The sequence below is a fragment of the Uranotaenia lowii genome, chromosome 1, assembly GCF_029784155.1.
Source record: "Uranotaenia lowii strain MFRU-FL chromosome 1, ASM2978415v1, whole genome shotgun sequence".
Classification (NCBI taxonomy): Eukaryota; Metazoa; Arthropoda; class Insecta; order Diptera; family Culicidae; genus Uranotaenia; species Uranotaenia lowii.
In genome coordinates, this window is record NC_073691.1 from 69,103,198 (window position 1) to 69,125,897 (window position 22,700).

The 22,700-nt window shown below is 43.8% G+C and overlaps 1 protein-coding gene across 1 annotated transcript; it reads right to left on the minus strand.

Annotated features, from left to right (window-relative positions):
* Positions 1 to 2,949: 2,949 nt before the first annotated feature.
* LOC129760917 (uncharacterized) lies at positions 2,950 to 5,461 on the minus strand. Its single transcript, XM_055758601.1, has 3 exons — positions 4,031 to 5,461; positions 3,061 to 3,652; positions 2,950 to 2,984 (listed from the first exon to the last, which is right to left on the minus strand). The coding sequence occupies exons 1-3, from the start codon at positions 5,459 to 5,461 to the stop codon at positions 2,950 to 2,952; spliced, it is 2,058 nt and encodes a 685-aa protein (XP_055614576.1).
* Between the last annotated feature and the right edge of the window lie 17,239 nt (positions 5,462 to 22,700).

Consider the following 22,700-nt stretch of genomic DNA (forward strand, 5'->3'; position numbering starts at 1 on the left):
GACAGTTTCATCATTCGCGTGCCCATAATGTCGATGATACCAGTCCAGTATAAGGTGTGTAATTCGATGATCTCTTGGTAGGATAATCGGGTACTTGGCATCGTGTTGCATCCAATCCGCGGCCTGCATTCTACCATCTACTCGAATAACCCCAAACTCGTCGATAGTTGGGCCCATGGAAGCTATGGAGCTAGATTTTGAAATCTTTCTCTTATTCAAAACGCTCGCCGTTTTATTATATCGGAGTACATCTGCTTCTTTCGAAAAGGAATCATTTTGCGCAATTCTCCACAATGTACGTTCTGCTCTTTTCAAGTGATCGCTTCCCATACCCATGGCGTCGATCTGCTTCCCCAGAAATGTCTTCATATAACAATCTTCAAAATAATGAACGTAGCCTGTCGTTCGTAGAATGCGTTCCCATTTGGAAAAGCGGTTGACGTCGATGATTGGAACACGTGCCACATGAGTATGAACACTTTCGATGCGTAATTCTTCCTTACTACATTAAGCGTGAATAGTCCGATCTCTTGGCCATTCGTTTTCATCCAGTTCGTATTGAAATTCTGGTGCCTTATACCAACGACTCTCTGCGTCAAATGAAGGACCTCGTCCCCACTTCGTAGCTTCATCAGCGACATTGAGGCGTGTGGGAACCCATCTCCATTCTTCAATTTTGGACAACTCTAGTATCTCATTTATTCGATGAGCTACAAACCGATTATAGCGACGCATGTCCGACCGTATCCATGACAGTACTGTCGTCGAGTCACTCCAAAAAAAAAAACGTCACCATCCATGGTGTGTTCTTCCTCTATAACCTTCCTTAGCCGGGCTCCTATCAAGGCCGCAAGCAGCTCCAAACGTGGAATAGACAAAATCTTCAGAGGTGCAACCTTTGTTTTCGAAGATACCAGAGCGCATCGAATTTGAATACCTTCTACGACTCGCAAATAAGCTACTGCTGCATACGCTTGCTCACTCGCATCGACGAATATGTGCAGTTGAACGTGGTCAGACGTGTTTTTCGAATACCCAGGAAAGTAGCATCGTTTAATTTTCAAGCTTTCTATATCTGGCAATGCGCTCAGCCACTGTTTCCATTTAGTGAAAATCTCTGTAGGTATTTGTTCGTCCCAGTCAATTCTCTCTCGCCACACCTCCTGAATGATTATTTTTCCATGAATCGTTAATACGGAAATCAGTCCCAAAGGGTCATACAAACTCATAACCAATTTTAATAATTGCCTTTTCGTTGGAATGGTTTTACCATTAACTAAATCTGCAATCTCCTTGCAAAATTGCACGGGAAAGGAGAATACATCGGAGGACGGTTGCCAAATCATTCCTAATAATCGTTGACCTTCTGAATCTTCACCAAAATGCATATTCTTTACAGCTCTTGGATTGTTGGCGCCGATTTGTTCCAGAACTTCGTTTCGATTTGATATCCAATTAACAATTTCGAATTTCCCCCTGGAGTGGACTTCAGTCACCTGCATGGCTAATTCCACCGCTTCCTCGATAGTGTCAACACACTGTATGTAGTCGTCTACATAATGCCATCGGGTGATAGCATCCGCTGCTCTGGGATAATCGTGTTGATGTTCTGACGCATTAAAATTTTTTACAAACTGTGCATGCGCAGGCGACCATCACCATGGTTTCCAATGGTTTGTCCGGCGAATCTCGCCATAGAAACAACTGCGCACTACGATCTTCAGGCCGCACCAATATTTGGTGAAACATCTCCTTTATATCCGCTGCAATTGCTACTTCGCGCTCTCGATAACGAAAAAGTATGGACAAAAATGAAGTAAGAAGATCGGGACCTTTCATGAGCATACTATTTAATGATACACCGTCGACCTTAGCAGCTGCGTCCCATATCAGACGAACCTTCTCAGGCTTTTTTGGGTTTAGCACTACTCCCATGGGTAAAAACCACGTACGGCGAAGATCAAAGCGTTCGAATTCAGCTTGGGTGGCTTTATGCGCATAGCCTTTAAGTTGATAATCTACAATTTGTTGACGGATCTTGTCATACAGAGTGGGATTTTTCGTTAGTCGTCTCTCCAAACAATTCCAGCGTTTCTCAGCCATGGGGCGACTATCTGGAAATTCAATGTAATTATATTTCCACAACAAACTAACTTCAAAACGGCCACTTGGTGTACGTCTTGTTGTTTCTGATAGTATTTTACAGGCTCGTTGGTCTTCTAGCGTCTGCAATTCTGGTGCAGCTCGTATACCCAGACTTCCAATCGAAAAGAAGTTTTTCACAAATTCATGCAAACTATCATTGGCTTTCGTAGCACAAATGTGTAACTGGCGATGTGGCAATGTAATCGCTTTCCCTGGCACTCGACCGAAAATTGACCACCCAATCCGTGTTTTGGTAGCAACTGGCTGACCCTGTCTGCCTTCTCTAGCCTTCAATGTCATAAGCAAATGAGCATTGCTCAATCCGATAAGTAGTCTCGGCACTGCGCATTCATAACTTTTTACGGGCAAACCTTGTAGATGTGGATACTCCTGTGACATGCTGTTGAAATACAGACTTTGTTCAGGCAGATCGAGACTTTCAACAGTATATACTTCGGACAATTTATGACGCCTAGTCTCACTAGTTCCTGCGATCTCAAATTCCATAATTCGAGTATTAGAGATGTTTTTGTTCACTCCCCCAGTCCAATGGAGGCAGAGCGATGTTGTAATTCCGTCGCCACCTAGTTCGTTTGCTAAAGATTCCTCTAACATCGTGACAGAAGATCCGTCGTCCAAAAATGCAAAGGTTTGTACATGGCCTTTGCTACCAAAAAGCGTTACAGGTAGTAGGCGGAAAAGAATGGATGATGTAACCTCACGATGTATAGACACGGTGGCATGCTGCATTACTAGTGGTTCGAAATGTATTTAATAAGCGATGGTGATTCCTTGAGCATTCATTTATCCCACAAACTTCTCCTTTGCACGGCCATCTACTACGGGCAACAAGACAACGTCTACAAAGCTTATTATTTTGTTTAACTAGCTTCCAACGGTCATCTATATTCATACTTTGGAACTTGAAACATTTCTCCAATGGGTGAGCGGACTTCTGACACGCGACGCATGTTTTCACTCCAACATAGTTCAGCTGTTCTGTCTGACTCGATTCGGGTTGTTCAGAGTCATCGACTATTTCAGTGTGCGTGTGAACAAATTCCTTTCCTTTGCTTTTCGATGTTGTATTGCTTATTCCGCCGTTCATTACTAAGCGACTAGTAGCGGTGGTTACGTGCTGCATGTATTTGGAAAAATCATTAAGATTCACGTGAGAGAACTGTGTCTGATACATAGCCCAGTTGAATTGGGCTGTAGGTGGTAATTTGTCGACAAGTTCTTTAAGCAATGTAGGATCAGACAAATGGTTTTCCAAACCTACGGCTTTGAGATGGCTACACATGTTTTGTACAACTAATCCAAAGTTCAGCAACATATCTAATCGATGTTCTTTCGGGGCTGGGGTACTGCGTACCTTATTGACCATGTGATGTACGATCTGTTCTGGTCGGCCAAATAAAGTTCTAAGCGTCTCTATCACTTCAGGAACCGTCGAAGGGTGCAACAGGAAACTGCTCACGGCTTCTTTAGCATTGCCTCTCAGACTCTGTTGTAGGCGAAGAAGATTTTCAGAATTCGAAAAACCGCATAACTGTGTGGAGTGCTGATAGCTGCTATAAAAGAGTGGTCAATCCACGGGGTCTCCGCTGAACACAGGAAGGTCTTTTTTCCCGACATGACGGGCAGCTAACTGCTGCGGTGTTGGTCCAGAAAGATTATCACTATGTTGATTTGATTCGAACGATGGATAGGCAATTGAAGCAACCGGAGCGGGGGGACAGGGCAGTTGATGAGGCAACGTGGGTGGTGCAAATTGTGGGATAACGAAACAAGGGCTTCTTCCCCCGATGGGTGTACTTAGATGTGCATCGGTCGGTGCATAGTGGTTTTCAGAGGGAGTGCGTTGTATAAAATTTTCACTTACCGATGGTCCAACATTTTGGGGGAGGGTACTGTTACCTGCCGCGGCCTTACAGTTCTGTAACTGTGTGGGTCCGTTGTTTATTTCCGACGATAAATTTTTATACTGCTGAGAAAGTTGATCCAGCCGACTCATAAGTTCCTGTTCAACAAAACGCAATCGACTCAATTCACGATCACGCTCTTCCAATGCTTTCTCAGCTTGTTTACGATACTCGATACGTTCCTCTTCCTGACGTCGTATTTGTCTACGATATTCCGCCTCCTTTTCCTGCATTTTCTCCACATCCGCACGATGTTGTTGTTCAACCAACTTCAGCTGATTCATCAATTCGATTTCTCGCTTTCGACGAATATCGTTTTCCTGGGCATGTTGTTGTTGTAAACTCTGTACACGACGAAGGTTTTCGGTTTCCAGCCGCCACTTCTCGAATTCTGGCTGTGAAGGCTTCGGATAGGCTCCAGTTTTTTGTTCGCTAGATTCCACATCCTTTAGCAGGCGTAGAAAGGGTTGTATGTCTACCATTGGGAATTTAGAGGCACTCGGATTTTGCATAGAAGCCTCATCTGTATCAACAGACTCAATGTCCTGACGCTCTCCTATGGAAATGCTACCAGTAGTTCGTTGTAGTGACGTATGATCTAAATCCACAATCCATCCAGCGAGATCAAGAGCAACTGCTGCGGGGGTTTTCTCCTCATTCACGACAGGTTTATTTACTGGGGTTGACGTTTTCGCGGCTCCCAGCTCGCTCACTAGCGTAAACTCTACTGTTTTTCCGAAATCCACGGGTTTGGCAGCTTCTGACGTCTTTGGCACGATGTTCCGCTCGGATCTTGCAACGGTTTCTGACTGTTCTTTCATCCAATCCGTTACTCTGCAGGATCCAGCTTGACTGCTGCGTTTATTCCGAGCACTATCCGTTTCATCTTCCTCATCCTGCTGTCCAAGCAGTTTATATTTTTTGTTGAGATAAGTTTTATCACGATCCAACTGCGCCTTGGCTGCTGTTTCGTGCAGCTTCCGCTCTTCTTCCAACCGTTCCAAATCACGAGCTATGCGAGCTCGACGAGAGCTGCTAGCCGTAGATTCAACCGTGATTGAACTAGGTGCTGGTGGAGGGACCCGGGGCCTGCACATCACGCACCGATACGCTATCTCGTGGGCGTTGGCAGTAGTCACACCGGCACACTTGAAATGTTCCCATCCTTGGCAACCCATGCACTGAACCATAAATTTATCAGCGTCATTCCGTTGATCACAAGAAAGACAATCTTTTTCATGACCTCGATTTGCCTCTACGAAAGTAGCCTCGAAGAGTGTACCGCAATTCTCAGAGGTATGGGACGATGCAATTTGGAGGTTAGCTTTCATTGCCTCTCGAATCGCCTTAGTCTGCGATCGGGTCTGCCGCTGATTCTGGTTGGAAGGCATGGTACTTGATTAAATTCTTGAGTTTTTGTTCGCGAAGGTGGTCCAGAGTTCTCCAGCAAGAATAAATCCAATTTATGGTAAATCCAGCTCAAGCTGCAAAACGTTTATTGTTCATGATTTGTGTTAATAATTTATATGATCGGACTTACAATTTAGTCTCCTTCTACTTTTTACTATGACGAACAGATCGCACCAGAGAAATAAATGCAAAGTAAGCTAGATCTATATAGATATTATAAGCAAATATTTAGAAAAGAGAATTATAAATCTTACTCAACAGTGATATAAACGTGATATAAACGTGTTGATTACAATAACAAAATGTTTCTTGACACTTATGTCTTATTAATCAGCGTCGCGACGCCTCTTCCAATCTGTCAACCAGCAGTCATTCGAAATCTGTATATGGTTCGTCCGAGGGACTTCGTAGCGCGCAACAACAATCGTGACTTTTTTCCGGTGGTACATATGCTGTTCCGATCAAACATGAGCCCTGATCATTTGACACTCTCACCCACAAACTTTCTATGCTATTAGTATAAAAAAAGTATTATGCAATTAGTATTACGATTGACAAGCTAAGCTTGCTTGAAACCGCAATGAGGACCCCACCACCTTCTACTACGACGGCTATTGGCACTACTTCTGTCACAACGAAATACATTATAGTCAGAACCGAATAACTGACTAGACGGTACGGATGAATCGAGCCAAGTTTCGGTGGATGAGTAGATTTCAAAACCGAGCTCTGATGAAGCAACGAAGCATTCAGCGATTTTGGATTTCAATCCACGCACGTTCTGGTATTACAGCCGCAGACCATTAGATGAATTAGATGTGTCAATTATATGCCGTGATGTGTTCCGATGATCGTTAGGACGAGTTCTGGAAGTTGAAAGGCAATCACTGAACACAGCAGGAGGAAAGGAATGGTTCTTGCCTGACTGCACAGGCTGGAGAGCCCCGTTGCCTTCTTCGAACACAGGGCCGGGGCGACTGTTGACGCTGGCTGGAAACTGCGCGACTGTGACGAAGAGCTCGGGGGCCTCCACCATGCTTAATTCGATTCACCCCGGAAAACCAATCTGCGAGCAATCAGTTTTATCGTGTGAAAATGAAGAAGGCATCTGATCCGACGTGTATGTGATGAAACTAGAAAGCATTGTTTGTGACTAGATGAATTGCTCAGATGAAACAAATACTTGCCATGGCATGGCAATCGGAAGCCTCCCCCTTGACCACCAGACCGATAGACGGGACGACTTGAAGCAGGAACAAGCGGTCGTTGGTGGTCAGGTAAGAGAGCTTCCAAATTGGCATGAGTGGTGCGCCCTGATGTCCAGTTATGTTTACTTGTAGGCCCCAGCGGTTGTCGAATCTGGTAGCATCTATAGCGGTCCACGAAATTGCCGAGAGCTATAGTCTATAAACTCGCGGAAGAATAATCCTTTCGGCCAAGACTGAGGCTCCATCGCTTTGAGCTTTAAGTCCGGAAATATAAGGTTGCAAGATGAACCTATAGAGTATCTTACTAATATTCCTTCCCTTCTTCCTCTTTGACCACTAGGACGTGGCCGGCGCCGTTATTGATCTTTTTCAAAGGGAGAGCATCAGTTTTGTGCACTGAGAATGTACTGTTAATCCCAAACACCATTCCGTTGGACTTTGCACAAAATTGATGGCCTCGATCAATCACGGAGTAGCAACCATTGGCGATTTGGAACTTGTTCTGCTTAGCCACGCCAGCAATCATGGAATTCGAAATGCATTGAATGAATTGGATATATTATTGTTATACTTTTATAGAACAAATTGAAAATGCTTGTATTCTGAAAATTGTCAATGATGCATTTCGGGATTAATGATTTAAGCTGGATATGAATAGTCAAACAAGCTAAGCTAAGCTATAATGTTGTTTCCTATCAGAAAACAAAATGTTATTTCATTATTGTTTTTTTATTATTATTTTTTTTTTGACAGCGATTTCATATCACAAATGTTTTTGACTCATACAAACTGATATTAATTGTACATGTTTGCAAAAACTGAAATACTGTTATGTATGCCATAAAATTCTCCTATGAAGTGGTGCCATAAGAAAATCATTGAATTTTATAAGATTTTCTTATGACGCGAATGAATTCTGAAGATGCACAACTAATGCAATGAGGGTTTGTTGCTTTTCATAAAGGGTGTTCACGATGAAATCAGGAAAGGAAGCAGCCGCTTCTGGAGGCACTCTTTCATGTACACCTGTCCGTTCATCGTGTCCTGGGTCAAGAAAGGTGCACTCCGCTTGCCACACGTGCAGATGGCTTTCCAAACCAGGAATTTATTCGCAAATTTGGACATCATCTAAGTGCGGACATGCTCCGGAACGTTTAACTTATCCTTGGCCGTGAAAAACAGGTTGCCGGGGATCTGTTCGAAGTCGGCCTTCACATATGTTTCGTTGTCCATGATGCAGCATTCAACTTTCGTGAGCATGTTGAGGTACAACTTCCTGGCACGGGTTTTTGCGGACTTGTTCTGCTTCTCGTCGCGATAAGGGGCCTTTTGTACCTTGAACGTTCGAGGCCCAGCCTTGGTTTTGGCCTTCTGGACAAAACATCGCAATTCCTTAGCCATATCCCGAAAGGAGGCGTTTGGGTTCCAGTTGAAGGCCCCAACTACGTGGTTATGATTTTTGGTGTTTTATGGAATACGTTTTCCTTCACTTCTATGCTTCCGATCGGTGGTCAAACGTTCCTCGAACCGCTCAATCATTTGCGACACCGTGGAATTCGCGATTCCCAGCGTTTAAGCGATGGAACGATACAAGAGATCCTTGTTCTCGTGATGAATGCGCAAGATTTTATCACGCACGATCTGGTCTTTCGACTCCATTTCCGCGAGTTTTGATCACAGGACTTAAAAACTTGCAGGACAATGCAACATGAAATAAATCCAGCCGAATTTCCATAAAATTCTACCCAACTGTTTAAAAAATAGAGCAGTTTCATAGTGTGGCAAATACATCTTGGACACCCTTTATTGTGTCCAGCTGATAAATCGAATTCCTTTTACATTTGGCGCACACGCCCTTTAGAAATATCTTTACCGATTTGTTCCGGCCATATTAAGAAGTTTTAATGAATAAAAAACGATGTACTGCAACAATTAAACCTAAGGTGCTTCAATGTAAAGGGCGAACACGAAAATATTGCGACACATTCAACAGGGCATGCCTTTTTCACCGTTGGTTAAAAACCATACAAATTCTGTACACTTTCTCATTGATGTGTATTGTTTACATGCTGTCAAACTCGAAGTCGTGTTTTTCGATTCAACGAAAATGGAGGTGAACCAACGCAAGTTAAGAAAACAAATTCATTCCAAACATCTGGAACTTTCTGACCTGTCGCACCGGCAGTTGGGAAAAATGTAGAACAGTCATCATTCAACCGTCCCCAGAGTGTTGAAGCGGTTCCAGGAGCGGTTGACGTTGGACCACGGCAAATGAGATGGAAGAAAACCGGGACCGGAGAACAAAAAGACGGAGGGAATCAAATCAAATCCCAACGTCTAAAGCCGTGATTTGGCTAAAAAGATCGGCATGTCGCAAAGCTACGTCCAGAATGCAAAGAAGAAAGCTGGACTACATACAAACAAGGTAGAGAACATCCCAAAACGCGATGAGCGGCAACAATCGACGGCTAAAACTCGAGCACGGAAGCTCTACGAAAAGATGCTGACAAAATATGGCTGTTGTGTGATGGACGACGAAACGTATATAAAAGCCGATTCTAAGCAAATTCCGGGGTTGGAGTTTTTCACCGGCAAGAGCAAGTTCGATGTGGACAACAAATTTAAGAAGAAGAAAATGTCAAAGTTCGCCTCCAAATATCTCGTTTGGCAGGCCATCTGCTCTTGAGGACTGAGGAGTGAGCCTTTCGTGACAAAGGGCACAATAAACGGCGAGATCTACAAATCTGAGTGCCTCGAGAAGCGCATTTTTCCATTCTTGCAGCAGCACGACGAAGCTCCGCTATTTTGGCCAGATTTGGCATGCCACTATTCTAAAAGTGTCCTGGAATAGTATGAGGCCAATTCTGTCCATTTTCTTTCAAATGACATAAACCTACCAAACCGTCCGGAAATGTGCCCGGTAGAGCAGTACTGGGCAATAACAAATCGGGAACTTCGGAAGAGTAAGAAGACATTCAAATACGAGAAAAACATGTTAAGAAAATGGAAAAAACAACTGAGAAACTGGTACCGGATAGCACTGTAAAGACTTTGATGGAGAAGATCAAGCGAAAATGCGTTCAATTTTGCACTCCAACGAATAATTTTTCTTTTGATATTTGAAGTAAATGTATGTTTAAAACTATCCTGAAATTTCGGTTTGATTCTAAACATTATAAGAAAATTGGCCTGACATTGTCGGTGTCACAAAAATTTCGTGTTCAGCCTTTATATCTTTTAATCGTATAATGATTTCAAATCACGTAACAACAAGTTGGAATTGTGATATAGCTCAGTTGGCAAGTCTGTTGTCTCCTGAGCCAATGTCCGCGAGTTCGAGCCCAAAGGCAAACATCGCACACAGTTGTATCGGATAAGTTTTTCAATAACGATCCGCCAACTGCAACGTTGATAAAGTCGTGAATGCCATAAAGATGGTAAAACGACAATAATCGAAACAAAAAAAGTAACAATAAGTTTGTTATAAGACAAATTGAATACATTAAATCAACCCTAATGCAATATTTCCAGAATTCATTTCAAAAGATTTCACCTTTTGATCACACATACGACAAAGTACAATGCCCATATTATAATACCAGTCCGTTTGGTTTATGTATGCTTGCTTCAAAGGAAAAGAAATGCCATAATTAAATATTGTCATTTACGACATGGCGGTTGAAGGAAGGAACAAACGCAAAAAAAAAACAACACAACGGTAACATCCTGTCGTGGCTTTTCACCCCCTAATGATGGTGCGCATATTTTTGCCATTTCCCATCGATAGGCGGGCAGAAACAAGACAGTGCGGGCATCAAACATAGAGTAGGAGGTACGTTGTTGTAGGTACACATAGTGCTATTTTAAAGTTGAACATAAAAATGGCTCGGAGGTGTGCTTTCGAAACCATTAAGGCGACCGGTAATGGGGCCCACCGATATTCTCTTACTTTCGCCCCCTCAGACACAAACTCAAAACACACACACAAACGTGTGAAAATTGTCCTTTTCCCCGCAATCCAGAAACATCGGCTAAGTACTGTAGGCAGGAACCGGGCCCTGGCCAACTTCTACTGGTGCCAGCCTCTCGACCAGATTGGTTCGTTTACCGGAGGGAAATCATCCCGTTTGCAAAGGAGGATTGTTGCGCGCGAAAATCCCGTTATGGGCCGGGGGTAATAATTACCGTATAAATCTTTATAAATGGTGCCACATGGTTGACTACCGACCAAACCATTCACGGTACTGACTATACGTACAAAGTCATCCCGTATCGCCAACGTCGTTTGTAGCGATTAATATCTTAAACAGCATACAGAAAAAGAGAGGAAAAAAACGAACACCATTCGAGTTCAATTACGAAAACGGTTTCATAAAATGAATTTTTGCACTTTACCCCGAGCTAGCTGGGTTTAGCGAGTAAAACCATACTAGTAGGGACGATGCCGATACCATTTTCTCCAGCCATGATTCCACCTATCGGTTGTTGCAGCTTCCGGTTGCGGCCCCGGACGGTATTGACTGGCAAAGTGCTCGCTGCCGAAGATAATAAATTCTGGAGCAAGTAATAGCCCTAGGTAGAAAATTAAAGCTCATACCAATTACCATGTATCATCTGGAACGAGCATTACCACACCGGTTTCATTTATTTCAAGGACGAGCCACTATATCTGGTTCAATGCATACTTTTAACAAGGATTGGAATTTTAGTAACAAAATATCTACCGTTTTCTCAATAATGCGCAACTCCAAGAAAAATCATAAATAGATTCCTATTTAAAATTGCAACTTAAAGATCATTCACATTGAAACATAACATCACAAAAGCTGAATTCTGAAATCACTATTTTCTAAGTTCAATTTTTTTTCTTAATTTATTTAAGGCATCCGCGCCGATTGACCGGCGTACACCAATCCACGTAAGCTATCGAATCCCAATGACTGGGGAATGAATGACTGGCAAACGAATTGACTGGTCGTTAAGGAACAGTCAAATGAGTTTGAAGGACCATTTTACCGTTGACCGTTGAATTATGCCAACCCTGCTTTTAGGGCATCCCACATTCGCCAGATCACGCTCCACTTGGTCTAACCACCTCGCTCGTTGCGCCCTTGCGCGTCTCGCTCTCTCCGGATTAGCAGCGAACACTTGTTTTGCAGGACAGTTGACCGGCATTCTCGCAACATTTCCTGCACAGCGTATCCGGCCAGCCTTCGCAACTTTCTGGATACTGGGTTCGCCGTAGAGTTGCACAAGCTCGTGGTTCATCCTTCGTATCCACACTTCGTTCTACTGCACGCCGCCAAAGATGGTTCTTTATACCGGTCGCTCGAATACTCCGAGTGTTTGCAGGTCCTCCTCAAGCAATATCCATATCTCGTGCCCGTAGATGACAAGCGGTCTAATGAGCGTCGTGTACAGGCTACATTATGTGCAATAACTAAGTCTTCTCGACAGCAGTTGCTTGTTGAGTCCATAGTTGACATAGCCCGTCACCGAATCTCACGGATGGTGCGGTCACCAGTGAGCCGAGATAGACAAAGTCTTCGACTATCTCCAGCTCGTCTCCGTCGATCGTGACCTTGTTATTACTGGACAAGCGAATACAGTAAATTCATCGGCTTGAACGTATTAATCATCAACCCAATCCCTTTTGCTTCGCGTTTCAGTGTTTGGTAGATTTCCTACCCCGCCGCAGAAGATCTGAGGTCTATATCAATCTCGTCAGCAGAGCACATGAGTTGACTGGATCTGTTGAAAAAAACGCCCCGCATTTCGCCCATCACTTGTCGAATAACACCTTTTAGCGTCATGTTAAACATCATGCAGGATAGACCATCTCCCCCCGGCGCCCCCTGCGCAATTCGAATGAACTCGACAAATCAACCCGAAATCCGCAAACAGCACTGATGACTTTCGACGAATATGTTTGCTTGTGGCATAAGGTGCGAAATTGGATTAGGGACAACACTTTGTAGGCAGCATTGAGGACACTGATCGATCGGTAGTTCTTACGCGTCGGTTGCTACGCCGGCGATGTACCTTCCCCCATCTCCTTGGTCTTTTGTTATTAGTTGTTAACCCAGATGGTGAATCCATTATACGGATTTCATTCCAAGGCACGGCGAGCCACCGCGTTCTCCCAGTTTGCTACTCTGGAGCCATGGATGCAATTGGACGACTCATGATACAATGCTAAGAAACACTGTAGGCAATCCTCTGTCAGCAATACCTGATTCTAACACAACTCGATGCGCAACCCCTCCTCCGACGAGTTATTGCCCGACATCTCATCGTGTGAAAGAGGTCCCCATGTAGCGCAACTACTAACTTTGTGGATCTAGTCCAGGAAGTCCAGAAACACAAAGCGAGTTGTCGACGACACTTTCTCTGATCGAACACGCGGGTCAGCAGGCCATCCTTCTAAGCCACGTGTAGACTCCTCCGAACTCTCTAGTGTTGACTTAAGTCACCACTTAGCGCGACTACTCAATTTTCAAGTCGGGTACTTTACTCCCCGAATCGCAAATCGAGCTGTAGAACGCCCTCATGAGGTCGCACACGCGGTTCGAGCGCATAAATTCCCGAAACGCGTGTCGAATCCTGATACCTCCGGCATAAAACTGTGCCTCACTGACACTGACGTGTTAAACACGTCTCCAAGTGATCGGCCCACTATTGGCCACCACTTTTCGCATCTACTCGTTTTTCGAGTCGGATCTTTACCCACCGAAACGCAAAACGAGTTGGCGATCGCGCTCCCTCTTGTCACGTCCGCATTTCAGGGCCATGACCCCCCGAACGCGTGTTGGACCCTCACCCTCACACCCGGGTGCACCACTTCTTCCGCGCGGGTTTGCAGACCCGTCGACGGCCTCTAGTGGGTTCAGTGGTAGTTCTCTTGGCCGTACATCTTCCATACGCCGGACTTGCATACACGTTTCCGCCCTGGACCATGAGGAGGTGGTACTACCAGCCCAGAGCCATCTCCTTGGTCTCCTGCATGTGAGCCGTTCAGGTGTTCATCGATGTGCTGCTTCCGCCTTTTGAGCACCTCACGATTGTGAGGTGCGTTGAGCTTCTGACTTTTGTGTTTCTCCTCGTGTGTTTTGTGTATCTCCTCGAGCTCTTCCTCCTGGTGGTGGAGCTTTTTCCCTTGGAAATTTGGGCTGCTTTCGACGAGGGCTGCTCTACACTACTGCCGCCCGCGCGGCATCCTCTTCATCCATTACCCTCCTACACTCCTTGTCGAACCAGTCGGTCCGCCTTGTTCGTGTCTCATGCCTGATCCGCAACAGTTCTCGAGAGAGGCTTCATCAAGGCCGGCAGGGCTACTTCGAGCGATTGGGTTTTATGTGCTTCAACCTTGCATCTTTCCCATCACTATAAAAGCTGTCCCAAGCTCGTTTGTGTTGACACAGCTCTGGTAGATTATATGACCATCTGAGAATGCACGTACTTTTTATTTATGTATTATTAAATCAACAGATCATATATTGATTCAAATGATATTTAAAAATTAAGAGGCAAACTTCAAATATAAATCTACACTGAACTTAGAAGACTAAGAATTCTTCTTCGGAATACATCCTTCGAAACGTAAAAATCAAAATGCTCTGAAAAGCGGTTGAAAGCCTTAATGACGCCAATAATTGAAGAGTTGGCCCCGTAATTGTTCAGTCTAAGAGGAACGAAAAACTGAAGATCCCAATTCCTCAAACCTCGTGGTCAGACGCTTAGTGGAAGAACTTCCAAATGTGCGGGAGAGTCAATTCTTGATGAAAGCAGATCAGCGACGAAAGACGCACGAGTGGCGATCCTGCCGGGCTTGCAGCGTGTCGATGTCGATCAGGCGGCAGCGGTTTTCGTAGCTAGGAAGTCGAAAAGGTCCTTGCCAGTTTAAGTGTCGAGGCATACCTTCAAAAACGTCGTTGGATGGCCTCGATGCGATCAGAACCGTTTTGATAATATTTGCACCAAACCGCAGAACCATATTCAAGATTCTATCGAACCAAACTACAGTAAAGACTCTTCAGGCATTAGATATCCTTAAAGTCTTTGGTCATGCGGAAAAGAAGACCCAGGCTTCTGGAGGACTTGTCAACGATATAGTTGGTATGAGTCTTTAAATCCAGCCGCAAGTCAAGAATCACACCAAGATATTTCACGTATTGAGCTCGAGAGATTGCTTCGTTTTCAAGGAAATAAACGGCTGAGAACGGGCGTCGTTCGCGGGAAAATGATATTACTGCGCATTCACTACGGTTCAAAGGTAGGCGATCGGCATCACACCAGGAGGCAAAGAGGTTAAACTGGTTCTGCGGGAAGTTAACATCTTCGGGGCTATTGATAGGGTAGAACAGTTCCAAGGCGTCGGCATACGCTAATTTTGGTCCATCGAAAAGTTGCAGCACGTCATTGAAGTAGATCAGGAATACTAATGGCCCTAAATGACTTCCCTGAGGCACGCCTGATGAAACTGTAAATTGTCTGGAAAAATAGTGACCCGTACGAACAGTCAATTCACGTTCAGTTTAGTAACTGCTGAACTAGTCAAGAGGAGATCCACAAAATCCCAAACGAGCGAGCATTCTGATGGCAATATCATGTTTCACCTTGGCATCAGTTTGAGATTTCTTTACAAATCTTTCATGCACACACGAGGTAAAGGTCAATAAGTTAGTTGTAGTTGAGCGTTCAGGCATAAATCCATGCTGGTCGATTGAGAAGTTATGCTTGCAGAACATGAAAATAGGATCTAAAACCACCAATTCGAAAAGTTTGGCTATAGCACACAAAGCTGAAATTCCACGGTAATTATTGACATCTTTCCTATCTTTCTTTTTATGAACCGGGAACATGTAAGCTTCTTTCAACAGTGTGGGGAAGGTGGCCTCGAATCCTGGAGATTAGAGGTCGGGCTTCGAGTCGTTAGAGGAGAGGTCAGTCCTCGAACCTCCAGGCGGAGAGGTTTGTGTGGTCAATTCCAAGTCTTTACGATAGGGGGTCAGGTCTCGAGTCGTAAGAGGAGGGACCAGGTTCTGTATCAACAAGAGGTATCAACAAGTGGTCACCTCGAGTCGTTACGAGGAGAGGTCAGATCTCAAGTCGATAGAGGAGAGATCGGGCCTTGAACCGTGCAGAGGAGAGGTAAACCTCGAGTCGATGCGAGGAGGGGTTGGATCTCGAGTCGTCAGAGGAGAGATCAGGCCTCAAGTCGCGAAAAGGAGACGTTTGTGTGTGAATCTCGAGTCATTGCGAGGAGATGTCGGTTCTCAAGTCGTTAGAGGAGAGTTCAGGTGTCGAGTTGTAAGTTTGAGAGGATTTGCTGAAAGTGGTCTCGTTAATGAGTATTGCCTTGGAGCGCACTAGCGCGAATAGACCTACCGCTATTGAAACATAGTGTGCTAAACAGTTCGAGGTGGGAGCCAGGTCCAAGGACCCAGGTGGAGTTTAAGGAGTAGGGGGTATACACGGAGTAAATTAGTCCATTGTACCCATGGACCCAGAGTAGCAAACTGGGGGGAAGCGATGGCTCGCCGTGCCTTGAAATACAATCCGTAATTCGGGATTTACCACCTGTGGTTACCAACTAAAAAAAAGGAGGAAGGTGGCCTGGTCAAGCGAAGCTTGAAAGATAAGCCTGACAGGAGTCAGCAAAAAAGGCATAAACGCTTCAGGAAGGTAGCTGGTATCCCTCCCGGGCGCGTAGAGAAGGAGTTTTTGAGCTTAGTAGCTGCTTTAGAGATGATTGTATCCTCGACTGTAATACCGTTTAAAGAAAAGCCCAGTGGTGAAACACTCCTGACAGCTCAATTCAGTTGATCGTCGGTTATTGAAGCTGTTTCAAAGATGCTCGAAAATTCATTGGCAAAGATATCGCAGATTCCGGAGATGCCAGGAATATGCAGGACGGTGTTCCAGGTTCATTCCGCTGATTCTTGTCGTGACTCCAGAAAGATTTTGGGCTAGTCTTGAGGTTTCCCTGAATTCGGCTAAGATGGTTTTTATAGCAATGTTGACTGGCTTTTTTATAGGCGTAATACAGTTTACGATACGCGGAGATTTGTGCTTGTTGTAATTTCGAAGGACGTGCCTTTTTGTCGCTTTAAGTTGTCGTAGGGCTGCTGTAGCCCAATGAGTCCTTTGGGCTCAGATTAGCATTGGCGGTGCGTTTCGGCACATGACGGTCGATTACATAGTTGAGGATGTGCGAGAAAGTTTCGGCTGCAGCATTAGGGTTTGCTAGTGCGCGCTCGGATTCCCAGTCTATGGTGGCCAGTACGCGAGAAATTATATCGAAATCGGCGTTCTTGTAGTCCAAGTAGAAGAGTGTGAGTTTATCAGCGGGGATACACAACCTAGAGATATCGAATGTAACAAGTAAAGCTGGATGATGTGGGACTACTTTAACTAGCGGTGCAAGTGTTGATTCGATAGTTGGTAAACGGAACCCGTCATTGGCGAAGCAAAGATCAAGCATCCGGCCGTTCTCGACGTCGATCTGACATAAAGTTGCTGTACTCAAAGAGTCTAGAATAATGTTCGAAGGAGCTGAAAAAGTACAGCGTTCTAGAAACACAGAAAGCTATCTTGGCTGGAGCACCACTTTAAACTTGACATGTTAAAATCGCCTAAGATGATTATGTCATCTTCTGGAGCGCAGAAAGGGCTTATTTTAGAGATGCAGCGTGAGAATGATTCAGCTAGAGTAACATCTCTTGAACGATCAGGAGGCAAATATAGTAAGCCAACGCAAAGCTTCCGGTGGCCGAGTTCGAAACGGGAACACACCAGCTCAAGATTGCGCCAAGATTCATCATCGATTAGCAAAGTTCTGAATTAGGACCTCACGGCGAGTAACACCCCGCCACCTGTGGTCTTTTTGCTATTACGGGGGCTTCGATCGCAGCGAAACACTGATAATCGGGTCCAGAGATCAGGTTGGAGAGAGTGCGATCGATCAACCATGTTTCGGTGGAGGTAATAATATCGTAGCAGGAACATGAAGTAGCGAGCAGATAATCAGTCAAGCAGGAATTAATACCACCGACATTCTGATAGTAGATGTTGATGAAATCAAGTGGTTCTGATGCCGATCTGGAGCCTTTGTCACTAAAATAGAGAATACCATCACGCGGAGCAAGGCAGTCGGGAGCAGCGTACTTGCCTGGTAAAACAGGATGGAGAACCCCTACGTCACAGACGAACTCGAGCCGGGACGACTGGTGACGCTGGCAGGAATCAGCTCGACTGAGTCGAAGTGCACCGGGGTCTCCGTAAGGCCCGATACGTTGCGTCCCGATGATGAGATCTCAGTACCAGTCGTGATGATCGTTGGGTGCGATGAAGAACATGTTGGAGTACTAGCAAGCACAGCTTGGTGATAACCAACGAGTTCATCATTGGGTGGAAATTTATCACACAAAAATAATGTTCCAGATGATGTAGAATATTTGCCTGAGTATTCAGGCTGGAGAACCTCATCTCCACGATCGATCTCAGGGCCGGCACGATGGATGACGCTGGCAGGAAACTGCGCGACTGAGTCGAGGGGCTCTGAGTTCTCCGTAGTGCCTAGTTCGTTGCATCCCAGAGTTCTTCCAGCATACCTCCTGCAGCGTTACGATATCGAATTTGGACTCGTTAATTCGTTGAAGAGCACGTGGGTACTGTCCATGCAATTAAGAGATCGTCAGTCCCATGCTCCAAGTTTCCAATCTTACTCACTAACTTAATGATCCCGCGTCGATTCTCCTGCGTATAGAGCCGTGGTAAAAGACCTCCACTGTTGATGATCCGGAGCCAGCGTCTTCATTTGGTCACAGTCAATGTTTTTGTCGCGGCTAGGCTTCACCGCCACGAGCTTCTGGGTCTGCCTCTCCTTCGATATCCTTGTGGATTCCGTTCAAGCACCTCCCTGCAAATCTCGTTCTCATCTGCACTTACGCTCCCGAATCTCAATTTCTAGCGCCCTTTGATGTTTCCAATCGCTAGTCCCTTTTCGTCGCGTGGGACTTTGCTGATTTCCATCTGAAATTTCTTGTTCATTACTCGTTGATGTTCCTGTTTTCTTTTTTTCATTGGTATAGTATACCTATATGGCAAAAAATCATGCGTTTGAAAAGCTGTTTTAAAAAAGTACAAAAAATTATAAAATTGAGAAACTTTTGATATGGATTCAAATCTTTTTGGGAACACGAACAAGACCGGTTAAATCAGTTTAAAGATAAATATGATCTTAGAGGTATATGAATTAAGCAGGTCCTGGAAAAACGAAAATTATTAGGTTATGTAACTAAAAAAAAATGTGCCAAAATCGAAATAAGTGAAAATGGAATGTTGTCAAATTCGTATTCTGCCAAAATCGAACGAGGCATGTATTTCAAAAATTAAAATAATCTAAGATTTTTTGGTGAAAATCAGCTCAAAATTCTGTGAAATTGAAGATTTTTTCTGTGATTTCTGTAATCTTGGCTTTCAGAAACTACACCCTGCTTTACGGTTTCACATTTGTTATTCTGGTTCTATGATTTCAATATTTTACCGCTTTATTTTCTTTTAATCAATCTGAATATGCTTCAATTGACATGGTCTACCGGCAATTAATACTAATGACAACGTGCAAATTTTTGTTTTCTCCGCTCGTTAATAATCATTCGGGTCATCATCATTCAGGCACAGCTGGGGAGCTCGTCTGTCAAAAACAGGTGCATGCGTGATGTTTGATGTACCAACTTGGCCTGTGATATATTGGCTGAAAAATTGATATTCATCGAAACGGTTTTGAGCGTTGATTAATTCACTGGAACCTTGCTGTGCGGTGATAATTTAGAGAGCGTAATTAACAAGCTTCATTGGATCAATGGTTTCCAAATCACCGGAATTTGGTTTGGAAACAAAGCTGAATTTTGGTTTGAAGCTAGAACTCGTAGATTAACATTTTGTCATAACAATAAACAAATACCGAAAACTAACATGTGTTCTCTTCTTGTTAAGTCTCGATTCAAGACAACCTATCAAAGTAGAAAGTCCATACCAGATCCAATCATAAATGCTAATAGGTTTCCATATCATGTTAAATGGTTTCGGGTCTGTCAGATTTTTTTCCCGGCAAAATGCTTCGAAATGAATCCATACCCAAGCTTCTACTATCATGTTTACTTTTTAACTGGGACGTTAATCGGCTTTATCAAAGGGTAATCTAAATCGCTTTTGAATATCATAAATTGTTATCACCGAATTCCCACCGCCATTTACAGACATAGTTTTGCTCGTTGAAAAGTTTTAATAAGCACCAAAGTATTAGAACCAAAATCCTCCCCGTCTGAGAGCGTAGAAGCTTAAGCCCCCATTCTTCCTCTGCTCAACCTTTCGAAGCATTATCCTTCTCCAGCCCCTTCTCGCTCTTTCGATTGCAGCAGGGATTCCTGATTCCACATGTGCTGTAAAAGCAAATATACGGAGTTTCCTGGCGGCAGAAAGCCGCAGCGTAACCAGCAAACATGATGATTACAACCTCTTATTTATGAGTGTAGGTTTTTCGACCCCGGTTGCCCTTTAGCTTCCAACTTTTCCGTGCTCAACGCCTCCAACATCCCAGGCCCCGGCCGAAGTGCTTCCGAATGTGGCCAACGGTTTTACATTTTAATCCCCAAAACATTTTTCATCCGCAAACCCAAAAACCCAAATATTGTGCATGTTTTACCCATACTCGTATCGTTTCCCGGTGCTGAGGAATAATATGGCAATGACACACACAACCCGAGTCATCGTCATCGCATCTCGCACCGGAAGTATCCAGCAGGCTTCAACCTAAAATGGCGCGCCGCTCCACAGAAGTGGCTGGTGGTAGACTATTTCCGGGGGCAGCAGCCATTGTTGTTACTGCCGCCCTCTCTGTCGTGTATTCATATTTCGAAAGTGGTTGACTCGAAACTTGGTTGTTCAAAAAACGGAAGCGGGCTGGGAAGGGGATCAACTATTTCGTTGGGGATTATCTCGGATTGGCAGATGTGCGATTGAATGGCCATTTCATACACAAAATTGGACACTCTTACTGATTTGTCACATGAGCGCACACGCATCCACAAACGTAAATACACCCCCCAAAATTCGGAGCTTCCAGGCAACAGTATTTTTAATATAAGCAGAGGGTAGTGTTACCAGAATCCAGTTTTATATTTAGTTCTTGTAAAGTTGATCGGATAATTGGCACTCCTGAGGCCCTGTCCTGCATCCTAATCCGAACGAAATGTATAGTCCTAGCCCTGACTATAGTCAGTCTATAGACTTTCATGACTTTCAGAAGAGTAAAAGTAAAAATGTAAAATATTGTTATAAATGATACAATAATTTGATTCATTAATGTTGACAATGAATGAAAATTATGAAAAAAAAATCATTCCAACAAATGTAAAATTTCATCAATAATCGTGGACAACTTGAGAATAACATTTAACACCCATTTATTGAATTACATGGTGTTCCGTCTCACGACATAACCTGAAAAACAATATTCCTCCAATTCACTCGGTCCATGGCAACCGTTCTCCAACTTCTCGGGCATCCCACATACGCCAGATCACGCTTCACTTGGTCTTATCATCTCGCTCGTTGCGCGCCTCCTCGTCTTGTTCCTACCGGATTGGCAGCGATCAACTGTTTTGCAGGACAGTTTTCCGGCATTCTCGCAACATGTCCTGTCCAGCGTATCCATCCATCTTTCGCCGTAGAGTCGCGCAAGCTCATGGTTCATCATTCGCCTCCACACTCCGTTTTCCTGCACACCACCGAAGATGGGTCTTAAGACTTTCGCCGCCACTCTCATTTTAGTTGTTCCACTTGCCGGGCCCTAAGAAATTCTCGGAGAGAAAAAAAAATAATAGGGAGAACTCCCCAAGATTTGCAACATGAGCGTCACACGAGCCCGCCCGAGCATTTCACTTCTTTACGGTCCCTTTCTTTATAGCGTCCTCGTTTTCGGCTTTCATCTACAGAATCCATTTGTTCCTCACCAACGTTTTTCGAATGACCTTCGTCTTCTGACATCGCAAACTCTAAAATTAAAATTTTTGTGTTTTGGGTTTCAATCGTTATTTCATATTTTTTTTCATCTGACTTGTGAACCTGAATTTAAATATGAGTTTCGAATGAAGATTTCGTTCCGAGTTTTCGGTTCTGGATCGCAATTTTGAAGCTTGGCTATACCTGAATTTCGCATAAGAATTAAGTTCGAGAATTTCGAGTCGTAAAACGAAACAAAAAGGTACTCAGAACGGTTTCAAATATTATTTTTTTCTAAATTCTGAAAATTATCATTTAAAGTTTGAAAATGCATATGGATTTTCAAATTCATGAACCAAATTTTGTATGAAATGCAAAACAAATATTATCTATCTATTTAAAATTTTCAATGATTATTCGAACACAGAATCCAAAATATGGAAACAGAAATACAATTATGACTTTTACGGTATGGAATCAGAATTTCCGGAACGACTTCAATCTCATTTAAAATCTATGTATATAAAAAGCAATTTCTGTATGTTTGTTTGTTTGTTTGTTTGTTTGTCCTCATAGACTCAGCCGTCTTAAGAGCTAGAGGTCTGAAATTTGGCATGGATGCTCCCTAGCACCAGGAAAGATGAAAAATGTTTTCAGATTTTCGGATATTTTTGCGATTTTGACGTTATTATACATCGTATTCAGGTGAAAATTGGTACACGATAGTTTTGAGGAACGAGCAATCGATTTGAGGTATCAAATTTAGTGTAAGGGGCTGGCAAAAGGGGTCGTCCATATTAGCTTTTGAATATCTTAGAGATAATGACGTTTTTATACATCGGATTGGGATGAAAATGTGCTCTTAGGAGATTAGGGACAAACAATTGATTTCACTTATCCAAATTAAAGTAAGGGGTCGGCCAAAGGGGTCGTCCATATTAACTTTTCACTGTTAATGCGATATTGTCGTTATTAAACATCGGATTGAGATGAAAATTGGTACACG